We start from the raw sequence: 12,536 nt of genomic DNA on the forward strand, positions 1-12,536 counted from the left end.
TGGTAATATACATATTTATTATTAAAAAAGTTGATGGTGCTTGTTTAAAGATTGAAAAGATTTGGCTCAGCTCCTCTCAATCACACTCTAAAGTGACAGTCAAGGTACTAAGAAAAAAAAGAAAAGCTATAAACTAACAAGGATGAATACAATTGGAGAGGAGATTACAGCACAGTTTGGAAGCTGCAAAAGGCAAAAGGATTAGTAAGTGACTCAACAGAGTTTAGGAAAGTGAATCATTAGCTGAAAGGGGAAAAGCTGAAAAGTTTTCTGTACCCTTGAAGAAATTTCAAAAAACTCATGCCAAGTATCTAAGGAAAAAGAGCTAAGAACAGATGGATGTGTTAAAGTTTAGACCCATCTCTCACAAAGCCAAGTACCCTCCCTCCTACAGCTAGGTAGAACACTGGAGACTTTCCCTCTGGAGTAGGTGAAACACAGAATGTCTGATACAGGAGACACTAGTAAGAATAAAGGTAGCATACTGAAAATGAGGGTTAAGCTAAAAGTCTGTCTACGTATTTTGAGATCCTCCAGTTATCTTCTACTAGTTGAGCATAATCCTGTAAAACTTTACAACAATGGAAACAAATAGAGGATTCTAAAAGCTCCCAGAAAGATATATAGCAGGTTCCATATGAAAGATTAGGAATCCAAACAAATCACTTTTTACCAACAAAACTGGAAGCTAGGGGAAAAAAAAAATTCAGAAAACAAAAAAGGAATAATCAAATCTCTGAAGGATACTGATTTCCAACTTACAATTCTGTATTAATGAACACAAATTTCCAAAGTTGGAAAGTAGAATAAAATATTTTAAACGTTCAAAAACATACTTCCAATGTCTCTCTTCTCAGGAAACTAATAGAAGAGCTACTCCAACAACATGAGGGAGTATACTAAGAAACAGAGACACAGGAAAATCAGGAGACAGAGGATCCAACACAAGACAGTGACAAAGGAAATACCCAGAATGACAGTCATGCATGCAGGTCTACTACTCAGGAAACAATGGAACAGCTCAGCAGTTTCCTTAATGACAGTCCCAAGAAGATGTAACTGACAGAACATCTGAGGTGTTTAAACACAGAGTGAAGAACTGTTTCACTTTTAAATTTTGAGTGTGTAATTGTAATTCAAGAACATCCACCATTGGGTGGATGAAAATCAAGTCTGATGTATGGGTCAAAAAACTCTCAGGTCCCTGACCAGGTAACATTTGGGGTGACAAACTGCTGTTTAGTTAAATGTTCTTATAAAAAGAAGGTTTAAAATTAAGAGGAAAAACAAGGAAATTAAACCTATAGTTTTAAGACTCTCGAATTATATTTGGGAATAACATGTATTTGATTTTTAAAGTACTTATAATGTTTTACAGTATTTGACATGTCACTACAGATTGTCGACTGTAGAAAAAAAAAAATCCTTAGCACTGAGAGTTATGTTTTATTTGGAGGACATTCTGAGGACTTAAGCCAGAGAGGAAGCCTCTCAGATGACTCTGTGGGACTGTTCTGACGAGGTAAGTGAGAAGCCAGGAATATACAGAAGTTTTTGCAACAAAAACCACGGAGAAGGAACATCAAAAGAATACTTTTAATTAAAGAAAAATCAAATATTTCAAGATAATGAATTCAACACTTTGCTGTGTAAGATGTTAAAGAGTCTGGGTTCACTGAAATCATTTCTTTGATATGCATCTTAACGATCTAGAGTAAGTATCTTGTTTTTCTCTGTCCCGAATCCCCTCAGGGTACACAGCTGGGGGTGGATGCAGAGGCTGATGGCTTGATGGCCACAATGCCCTTTTTTACTGATATGGCAGGTGATGTTCTCGGTCCACGTTGCCTCCTCTTGATCATAAATTCTACTAACATTTGGGAGGCATTTCATGACCAATTTTGTCCCACAGACTAGGAAGGCTCATTCCTAGATCAGGTGAAGACTCTGTTGACAGGCCACTAGATGAATGGATTTTTTTTGGATTAGGCCCTATTGATAATCTAAAACTCTCCAGATTGCTTGTCTTATCAGTTTATCATGATCCAGGAAATGGTTTCCCTTGTTGCTTCTTCTCATATTTAGGGTTGCACTATTACAATTATTCTATGTAGAGTTATATATACAATCAATTGCCTCAAGCATTGATTTTAGCCAGCATTAATTTTGTCAGAGGCCTGGTTATACATTGCATAATGCAAGAGGCAATCTTATAAAATAAACAGGATAAATAATATAGTTAGTAACATTAGTAAGTTCATAGTACAGCAGAGAGGGACACACAGCATTAACAATTTGAAAACTAAGAGAACAAACAGTGATTAGTATAACTAGTTGTAATCTGGTCACAATAAGCCATCAAGTCCACAGGAGAGCCAGCTGGAGAAACCAAATTCTGGAATGATCATGTAGAGAGAAAAAGATAAATGTCTTATCTTTGTTTAGAAAGTTATACTTTATCACTTTGCTGTAGGTCATGGTGTACATTTACATTTCTGATTTGACAGGTGCCTTTAATTCTCCAAAGGACTGATGTGATGCCTAAATGATATTAAAAGATTGATTTGCCCAAGTATATTTTCTTTAATTTGCCTTTTAACAAAATGGCACTGAGTGGCTACTTTTCCTAACACTCTAACAATCATGGAAAGAACAAACATTTAGGAGAATTTTAAATGAAATCTGGGAATATTTAGCTTGGAAATCAAGGTCTTCTCAGCTCAATAATTTCATGATTATATCTTCTTCAATAAGTAAAACTTTGGCCTGCATGGTTTGCAAAGTCTGCATTCACACAGACTCCAATCTTTCCAGTCTCTTCATGTTCAGCAAAGACAAGTGTTTGCTTGCTGCACACTGATTACTCTCCATGAGAACAAGGTAAAACAAAACATTTACTGTACACAGTGGATACTAAATTTCTTACCACTATGCTTTATGTTAGAAGCTGGAAAAGTAAGCTACCATTCATTTTCTTGATAAGGGAGCAAAAAAGGAAAAGAAAGAACATACAGAATACAGGTTCACTGGTACAGAGAACAGAGGTAGCATTATAAAAAGCAAGTCTTTCTTGTGAAGTGATTTTAGTCAGATAAAATTATTCATAAAACCACAGAAATGAAAGGAGGTAGATCCAGGCAAGTGTTTCTGTAGTAAAGTCATTTATAAAGTTGTCAGATAAATCCCTTCTCTTGGTGAAAACTGACTGATTTAGAAAATCTGATGAAAAATAATGGTGAGTTTTAGTGATTTTCCTCAAAATACATACAGTGAGCAACTGAACTAGAACTCAAGTTAAATTTCTTGATTCACAGTTAGGCACAGACATACTACAGTGCTTTAGGACCTACACCTTAGTTAACTAGTTTCCTGCTGTATCCCCAACGTATCAGCTCAAAAATATTGTCGGAATGAGTAAAGTAATAAAATTTAAATATGACTTTGTATTTAGTCTGGGCTGTAATTGAGGTCTGGATTACAACTTTAGCTTCATTAATTATTAGGAAATTACTCAGCCTCTGTGAACCTGTTTTCACTTCTGGAAAATGAGAATAAAGCTTACCATTTGGCCAGATAGCTTGAGTTAGCAGAGAATTAAATGTAAATAATGTGAGGGAAGTAAGGGTAGAGAAGACCAATACAGACAAAACAAAACAAATAAATAAATAGAAAATAACAGCGATAATGAATGACAGAACAAGAAAAATAAGGTGCTGTAGTAAAAATAACAGATTACTATGAAAAAAAATGCAGTATTAAGCACAGTGCATGACATAATATGTGCTCCAGAAACGTTAAGCTTTCATCTCTACTTTTCCCTGCTAAATAATGACTTAGAAACACTGAACCTGAAAAACATTTAATTCAAATTCTTGAGTAAACATAACTAGAATATGGTAATATTTAATATAGATGGCAAAACTGAAGAACAAGCACTCTACAAGTATTGGTTCCCCGCTTGCCTGAGAAGGCAGTGTAGCAGTTATGAACATGTCCCTTAGCCAGAAAGGTCTGTGTTCAATCATACTACTTAAGTTTGAGCAGAGTACTTAACCTCTCCAAGTCTCAGTTTTTTAGCTTAATTGGGAAGTGAGGACAATATAAGCAGTTATTTCACTGAATTGTTAAGATTAAATGAAATAATGAAAAAGCTATAGTAATCAAAACAGTATGCAACTGGCATAAAAACAATCAGATCAATAGAACAGAACAGGGAGCACCGAAATAAAGGAACCAAGAATATACAATGGGGAAAGAATGGTCTCTAATAAATGGTGTTGGGAAAAATTGGAGAGCCACATGCAAAAGAATGAAACTGGACCCCTATCTTACACTGCCCACAAAAACCAACTCAAAATGGATTATAGACTTGAATATAAGACTAAAACCATAAACCTCCTAGTAGAAAACATAGGGGGTAAACTCCTTGACACTGGTCTTGGCAAAATGGTGAGAGAAAAATACTATGTGATCTTATAAATAAATATAGATGTAGAATCTATAAAAAACGAATTCATTGAAGCAAGGAACACATCCGTCAAGGTACAAACTTAGAAAGATAAATAATTTCTGGGGATATAATATACAGCATAGTTTAAAAAAGGTTAATGAACAGTATTTGGCATATCATCTTTTAGTAAAGGATTAGACAAAATGATCATTCCTACAAATCTGATGAATGTCTTTAAATGCATCTCACAAAATCAGTATATCGGTTTTATTTTCCACTTTGCAGTCTGGGAAGAATTCTATTATTTGCTTTCAAAAGGAAACTTTAGTGTCAATTATAGCGGGGAAAAGTGCTTAAAAAAAAAAAAGATAAAAGAAGAGAGGAACTGGTCCAAACAGTTGAAAATGTCATTTAGATCTCAAGTCTACAGCTTAACAGAGTTATGTAGTGGTGTATCTTGCTCCAGAATGGTTGAAAGCAGCTGGATGTGCAAAACTTTAACAAACAGAACTATAAACACCTGAGAAAGCGTTTTCACAGAAGGGCACCCTCGGTCACCAAGCAAATGACAGCAAAAGGACTGGTGACTATTGGGACCCCTTCTCTCGCCACCTCCAGCAGTGGCCTGGACTAGTTCTACCCTCTGCTGTCGAGAGCCTCCCCAGCTAAACGTACTAGCTCCTCAACCTTCACGTTCTGTAATCGAGAAGGTAGTGGTGCTACAGGTAAGGCAGCCGGGGTCGGAGGATGCAGTGTCCTCTTCTCAATTCTCCACTAGCCTCCAAACCACGATAGCTGCTCCCACACCACTGTAGAGAGACAGACTTTGATACAGAAGAAGGCTAAAACTTTTTCTTCTTCTTACAGAGGGCACCCCTCCACCCCACCCCAGGGCGTCTTAGCCAATGTCCAAGGAGAGCGCGGGGTCTACCAACCTCTTCAGACTCCGGCCCGGCCCTTCCGCCCCAACGGTAAGGAGCGTCTCCACGGCGGGACCGCTCCCCTCAACTGCTCCCCCGCCGCTGACCCACAGCCCGACCTCACCTGGGAGCAGTTCCTCCAGGGGATGGCTTAGAGAAATCTTGGGAAGAGCGGTCTAGCAAACGACGCCACCGAAGGCACAGTCATGGTCCACCTCATTCAGGTCGCCAGCGCACACACGCCTCAGCTGCTGCGCCTCCCGCCTCCGGGAGGTTCCCAGCCGCCCCGGTACGGTCCCAGCCTCCCGCACTGCACGCCGGGAACGGCCTACCTCCTCTTCTCAGAGACTTCAGCGTCCAGACGCACCAGCCGCCAAGCAGAACTGCACTCTGGGATTTGGAGTCCTCATCCCACGCCTTCTCAGCCTCCTAAACGCAGAGTCCCAGGACCCGGCTGAGGAATCTAAACGTAAAGCATTGCTCACAGTCGTGAAATATTGGCGACGCTTGCATCCGGGTCCTTGTTCCGGCCTCGGCGGGGTGGGAAATGGTGTTGCCTAGCAATCACCGCGGCTATTACTTGCTCTGGACCCGTTGGCGGGATCCCGTGTCGGATTGGAACCGCGCTGGGGAGCAGTGTGGAGTGGCCGCGGGGCCTGGCTGGGTGGGTGCGGTAGCAGAGTGGCCATCTCTGGTTACCAGGCTTTGTCTAGGTCGGTGCATCCTGGTGAGCGGGAGCGGCAAGTCTTACCGCACGCAGGTTCCTTAAGCCTCAAGGCCCGTATACCATAGCCCAGCTTCCCCGCTTCAGCCTTTAGCCCGCAATCCGTCTACCTTCGGCTCGCTTCAGCCCTGGTTTCCCCAGCTCAGCTGCACTTATTTCAACCGTTTATCTACTCACTTTTTTTTTTAAACCCTTAGCTCCACTTCCCCGAATCAAGGGTTACTTTCAGCTTTCTAAGTACCCCTGCGTTTGGTACCATTACATGTTCGCGCGCCTTGGTGGTAAGGGGGCGTAGAGGAGGGGGAATCAGAATCTTAGTTCTGTCTTAGATTAGTTTTAGCGAGGAAGCCGTCATAATTTATTCAGCCTATAAAATATCTAATGGTTTGTGCCAATTGCTGTAATTTTGATCTAGGCTATTTTACCCACACATCTGTTATACAATTTAGGGGCCATAGCCCTTTGCTAACACCATAGAGAGTTACAATAAGGTAATCTGTAAAAGCTCTAAACTACTGTAAAAATAGTAATGCTGTTTACCTTGAAAATGCTAATACCCACTTGTTTTGTTAGAGAGTAAAGCACAGTGAAAGAATTCAAGATGCCACCTAATATAAATTGGAAAGAAATAATAAAAGTTGACCCAGATGAGCTTCCTCGTCAAGAAGAATTGGCAGATAATCTATTGATTTCATTATCCAAGGTACTTAATTGATAAATAATACATAGATGTATACATACAACTGTGATTAATCAAAGTTGTCCATGAAATCACTGAATGGTACAAGTGGAAGGGTTCTTACATTTTGCTGAAGGGTTATAAAATATGAAATAGTTGCTTTTCTCTTTACTTAGGTGGAAGTAAATGAGCTAAAAAGTGAAAGTCAAGAAAATATGATACACCTTTTCAGAATTACTCAGTCACTAATGAAGGTTTGTATGCAGTAGGTTTAATAATAGCTTTGACTTTTAGAGAAAGTTTAAGAAACTGTTCTAGTTCAATAAATTAATCTCTGTGAAAGTACTTTGTAAAATGTAAACCACCACTAAAAAGTGAGATATCTTCAAAAGTGGATTGAGACTTTTAGGTGCAAAACATTATTAATTTCTGCTCTACAGTTCCTAAAAGAAATATGTAGGGGAAACAGAATGTATGTTTATCAAAGGATAGGGAGCTCCTATGCTAATTATGTTAATATAATTTGTCAGTTATGTTAGCATAGTAGCTGACTACTATAGGGTTCTGTCAGGAGGGAAAGAGATTTAAGTGTGAGAAAATCCTATAAAGATCCAAGACTAAAGAGTAGTTTTGGGTAGGTGGAAGGCAGTGGTAAAGTTAAGGAGATTCTAGAGCTGGAGGTACCAAAAGTAAAAACTGGGAATAGAAAATAGGCATGTTCTTTCCATTTGAGGAGACAAGTGCAGAAAGCTTATAGCAGGTTGTAGAGGAAACAAATGACGGGTGTAGTTTGGAATAGGCTGTCCAGTGCCTTCAAAATGTATATCTTATGCTGTCAGTAGCCATTAAAGGTTTTTGAGCTACATTTGCTAGATATAAAAAACATGCCTTAAGGCTAAATGAGGAATGTTAAAAGGACAAATTGAAGGGAAATTGAAGCTGTTAGCTTCAAATTAGCATAGAACAAAGTTGGTAGAAAACATTACAAAGGGAAAAGTTACAATACTAAATATAAGGCTTGTGGGAAAAAGAGAAATCAAAGATGTTTCAAAGTTTTAGGAATCTAGAAGTTACAGCCTTCAGTAAGAAAATCATCTATTCATTGAACAAATATTTGCTGAATGTCTCCATGTACCAGGCATTGCAGGCACTAAGTACGTATTGGGATAGCAAATAAAACAAAGTCCTTATTTCAAGTGCTTACTATTCTAAAGTAAAGGCTTACTGAAATAGCTTTTTTAAAAAAATGTTTAGATGAAAGCTCAAGAAGTGGAACTCGCTTTGGAAGAAGTTGAAAAAGCTGGAGAAGAACAAGCAAAATTTGGTACGTACCTTGGAGAAGATTATTATGGTGTTAAATAGTGGATTGCATTTATTCACTAAGCAATAGAGAATTAGCTTTAATATATTCTATAAAATGTATATACTCAGTTTATTTTGAAAGATTTTTCTAGAATTCCTATTTCATGGATCAGGTACAAAATAGTTACTTTCTCTTATACCTTATTATTGCAATCATGATAGAATCTTTAAAAAGAATTTATTTTATTATTTTATTAAAATTTATTTAAAAGTTTATTTTGAGATAAATCTGACCAATTGACACATTTCTTTTTTTCTAATAGAAAATCAATTAAAAACTAAGGTAATGAAACTGGAAAATGAACTGGAGGTATGTTCTTTTGTATTCACTGGGGTGTCACTGTTGTAAATTGTATTATTTTCAATTGTTATTTTCAAAGTTTTTCATTATAATTAGCTGGAAAAATCACAGGAATGATAATTCTGTTTGTAATTGTTCAATATATGTTTTGCATGCTTATTATGTACCTTAAATTCTACTAAGGATTGCATATCCAGTTGTGAACAAAATAAAGACATTGAATAATCTTACAGTCTAGAGAAATACGCAGAAAGATTACAATTGCTGAGGTGGAGTGAGGCACATTGGAATTTGAGGAACAGTGAGAGAAGAGTACTGGGGAAGAAACTTTAGAGAAAGCCAAGAGCCAAAATGTGAGTGTATTGCTGAGGAGCTGAATACACTGAAATTACTGAAATTGTGGAAAGAATGTGATATAAATGGTTTAGCCTTTAAAAGGAGGAAGGACCTTTTCGCTTTGTAATAGGAAGGGAGGAAGAATGGATGTATACAGAAGCTTTTTATGTTTGTAAGTTTTGTGCCTGGAATTTGAGAATGGGGATGTCGTCTGCTAAAAATAAGAGTGAGAGATGTGTGGTCAAATTTTAAGTCAGATAAAACCTTAAATATAGTGGAGAATGAACTGAAGATTTCATGACCTGGAATCAAGCAGTTCAAGTTCAAATCCTGATTCTTTAATATGTTAACTCTATGATCCTGAGTGGTTTATATTTTATTCCTTACTGTATATCCAACTCTTAGGGAAATAGCAGTCATTCTCAATAATGAGTTGTTAAGTGAATTATAAAGTCAGACTGATTCTGTGTTAGTGTTTAGCAAGGCAACTGCTATAGTATAGAAGAATAGGGTCGATGGAGGTATTGGTATGAAAGTGGATGAAGTGATGACTATGAAATCTTAGCTAAATAGACAAGGAGGTCAAGATTGGGGTGGGAAGGAGAGGTTAAAGAGAAGAGGAGTTGAGGGATTAAAGGGTCCCGTGTGGTAAAAGGGCAGGTATAATGTTAATAATTGTAAAAAGTTCCTGCTTGGACAAGATTCTAGTGTAGGGATGGGAGTGGGAGGCTACAGTGAATTCAAGAAACAAGTTAAAAAAAAAAAGACCAGAATGAAAGTTATATAGATGGAATAGATGCAAGAATTGCTAGATTGCTTAAGGGGCTTCTGATGGGAGACTATGAGGTGGGTGCCAAAAATGAATTTTGTGAAGGAGTGATTGGGAAATTGGTAGTTTGCTGCTGCCGTAAGTAGGTAGTGATCAGATAGGTGGATATCATGTAAGACTGATAGCAGCTGGAGTTTTTACAGAATGGTAGAGGAACAATAGCCTAGAAATTACAGGTTGAGATAAATCAACAACTTCTTTTGACCCTGGTGTATATGGGATGTGAATGAACGAGCATCTCCCAATTGAAAGATTGCCAAAGGCATTAGTGTACTAAAAGAGCCAAACTGTAGCTAAAGCAAGGAGACGGACAGGATGATTCAGTAAAAAGGCTGAGGATGTAAAATATTAATTTATCTTGGAAGAGGATTTTCGAGAGCACAGTGGAAAGCTTTCTGAAGGAGGTAAAGATGGAGAAAATTTAGTTAAGGTGGAAAAATAACAGAGCTGTCTGGTGAAAAGATGAAGGTGAGACAGATTAGATGACCAAAGGATTTGATGTTTTGGATCATGACCCGAAATAGCAGGAATGTGAGGTAAAATGTATTTAGTTTGCTGCAAGATTTTAAAGATAATCTAAGTAAGGGCTGTCCAATATGGTAGCACTAACTACTTGTGGCTATTAACATTTAAAGTAATTATAATTACAATTAAAAATTTAGTTCTTTAGTTGCACTGGCCACAATTCAACTGCTCAGTAGACACATATAGGTAGTGGCTGCAGAGAGCATTTCCATTATCCTAGAAAGTCCTGTTAGATAAGCACTGGTCTAAAGTAGTCCACGATATGAGGAAAAGTGCAGGTTAAGAGCACTATGAGTCAGTCAGTTACTAGGGTGAAGTCTGGTGGTTTGTAGCCTGGTTCCAGAGCTCTGATCCTCATAGGAGTTCATTGCTTAGCTAATTCTGTGCCCTTGCAGTTTTCCCTGTTGCCTGTGGTTCAGCGGCTATAATAGCCTGAGTGATTGACAGTCAATTCTTCATAGCTCTGAGTGGCTCAGGAAAAGCTTAAGGGGTTGTCAGCCTGTAAACTAAAACATAAATAAGCTTAATTTTAAAAAAAAAGGTTTTAAAATTTTTTTTTAATTTTTAATTTTTTTTCCTTTTTTAAAATTGAAATATAGTAAGTTTACAATTTCTGGTGTACAGCATCATGTTTCAGTCATACATATACTTTTTTTTATATTCTTTTTATTATAGGTTACTAAAAGATATTGAATATAGTTCCTTGAGCTATACAGTATATACTTGTTTATCTATTTTATATGTAGTAGTTAGTATCTGCAAATCTTGAACTCCCAATTTATCTCTTTCCACTGTTTTTCCCCCTCCAAAAACCATAAGTTTGTTTTCTATGCCTGTGAATCTGTTTCTCTTTTGTAAATAAGTTCATTAATGTCTTTTAAAAAATGATTCTCAATTTTAAATATTTGGTGCTGATTATAATAAAATTTAAAATCAAAATAATTATTTGTTTGTTGTTGATTCATTTGAATCTCCAAATGTAATATGATTAACTTATGCTTTTGGTTTATTGCTTTAAGATGGCGCAGCACTCTGCAGGTGGACGTGATACTCGGTTTTTACGTGATGAAATTCGCCAACTTGAAAAGCAATTGGAACAAAAAGACAGAGAACTGGAGGACATGGAAAAAGAGTTGGAGAAAGAAAAGAAAGTTAATGAACAAGTAAGGCACATTTTTTCAATGGATCTTCAAGTTACCTAACACCTGTGTTTGCCTTATATAATTATTAGTAACAATACTAATTTTTATGTTTTATGTTATATGTGAGAGTTGATGTACACTTATTTCTAAGGTTTTATATCACAGTTCATGTTATCATCACATCTTTAAAATATAATGGATCAGGTACTTCTAGTGAATGTGTCCTAGAGATTAGTTTTTTACATTTGGAGGTACATTTTTCTCAGGGTGTTTGAATTGTTTACATAAAGTTGATTCGGTCTGGAATATTGGAATGAAAAACTTAATAGACATTCAAAACCAATTGATTTTTTAATTTGCCATAGTTTATTTTGGGAAAAAAGGTGTTTATTTGTATTGATATTAGTAGTAAACTTGGAAATTAATCTTTATATGATGTACTCAATAATAATCAAATTTTTTATTTTCAGATGTATCTCACATGTAATACATAGGTTTTCAAAAAGTGTTAATGTCAGAATTTTGTAAATCAATTTGTATTTTAAATCGACATCATCTTTTATATTAGCATGATTTTTTATTACCTCATATATTATGCTTGTTATTTATAAAATAACTCATGCAATGTTCACTTAAATTTAGTTTGAGAAAAAAATAAGTTTTTTGCAGATAAACTTGTTTCCCCATAAGAAAACAGTATGTTTTCTATTTTGCCTCAGCTGTCAGTGAACTTAGTACAAAATTTGGTGCCTGTATGTAGTAACTGTCCCATCCCTGAATCCCAGAAGCTTTTTCTACCTTTGTGTCCTTTAGAAAGTCAATGTTGTATTACATCCTGATAACCTTATAATGTCTGTTGTTCTCTTTGAAATAGATGGTTGTGAACTTTAGGTAAACCACAGTGATTATGAGGTGACATTGCTATTTGAAAAGAATCCACTGTAGACCGATTTGTAAGGAAAAGCATCCTTACTCTTGATATATCTATTTTACTATATAATTTGAAAGTCATGTGAAAGTGAACTATCTATATAGTTTTTGCAGGAAAAAGTATGGATTGTTGCCACCTAAGGGTTAAGATAAGCTTTTGGAGGATTATGTGTTTAGTTGACTCAGTAAAACGTAACAGATCTATGGATTTCTTAATCATGAAGGATCTAACCTGTGCTACACTGTAGTAATAGGTTTACTTAGGGAGATGTCTGTCTGTGTGGTTTTCTGAATTATTGTTCTTCTGTTTAGCCCAGATATTAGTCAATTTCTCTTCA

The 12,536-nt window shown here is 36.6% G+C and overlaps 2 protein-coding genes across 9 annotated transcripts in view; one reads left to right on the forward strand and one right to left on the reverse strand.

Moving 5' to 3' along the window:
- The window catches only part of TMTC3 (transmembrane O-mannosyltransferase targeting cadherins 3), a 67,273-nt gene extending 61,568 nt beyond the window's left edge, over nucleotides 1–5,705 (reverse strand). For both annotated transcript variants that reach the window (XR_012078556.1, XM_006197881.4), the window contains exon 1: nucleotides 5,495–5,705. The gene's annotated coding sequence lies outside the window, so the exon portion shown is untranslated. The remainder of the gene's footprint in view (nucleotides 1–5,494) is intronic.
- A 198-nt stretch (nucleotides 5,706–5,903) lies between these two features.
- CEP290 (centrosomal protein 290) overlaps nucleotides 5,904–12,536 on the forward strand; it is an 82,049-nt gene continuing 75,416 nt past the window's right edge. For 5 of the 7 annotated variants that reach the window (XR_012078557.1, XM_072973263.1, XM_031683286.2 and 2 more), the window contains exons 1-6: nucleotides 5,904–6,034; nucleotides 6,668–6,797; nucleotides 6,950–7,027; nucleotides 8,028–8,097; nucleotides 8,399–8,445; nucleotides 11,146–11,289. Coding sequence is in view for 6 of the 7 variants with exons in the window: in XM_072973263.1 (XP_072829364.1) it covers nucleotides 6,696–6,797; nucleotides 6,950–7,027; nucleotides 8,028–8,097; nucleotides 8,399–8,445; nucleotides 11,146–11,289 (441 nt within the window). In the remaining variant the exon portion in view is untranslated. Of the gene's footprint in view, nucleotides 6,084–6,667; nucleotides 6,798–6,949; nucleotides 7,028–8,027; nucleotides 8,098–8,398; nucleotides 8,446–8,669; nucleotides 8,790–11,145; nucleotides 11,290–12,536 lie in introns of those variants that run through there. The other 2 variants (XM_072973264.1, XM_072973265.1) reach the window with 2 other exon arrangements.

Source organism: Vicugna pacos, chromosome 12 (genome assembly GCF_048564905.1).
Source record: "Vicugna pacos chromosome 12, VicPac4, whole genome shotgun sequence".
Classification (NCBI taxonomy): Eukaryota; Metazoa; Chordata; class Mammalia; order Artiodactyla; family Camelidae; genus Vicugna; species Vicugna pacos.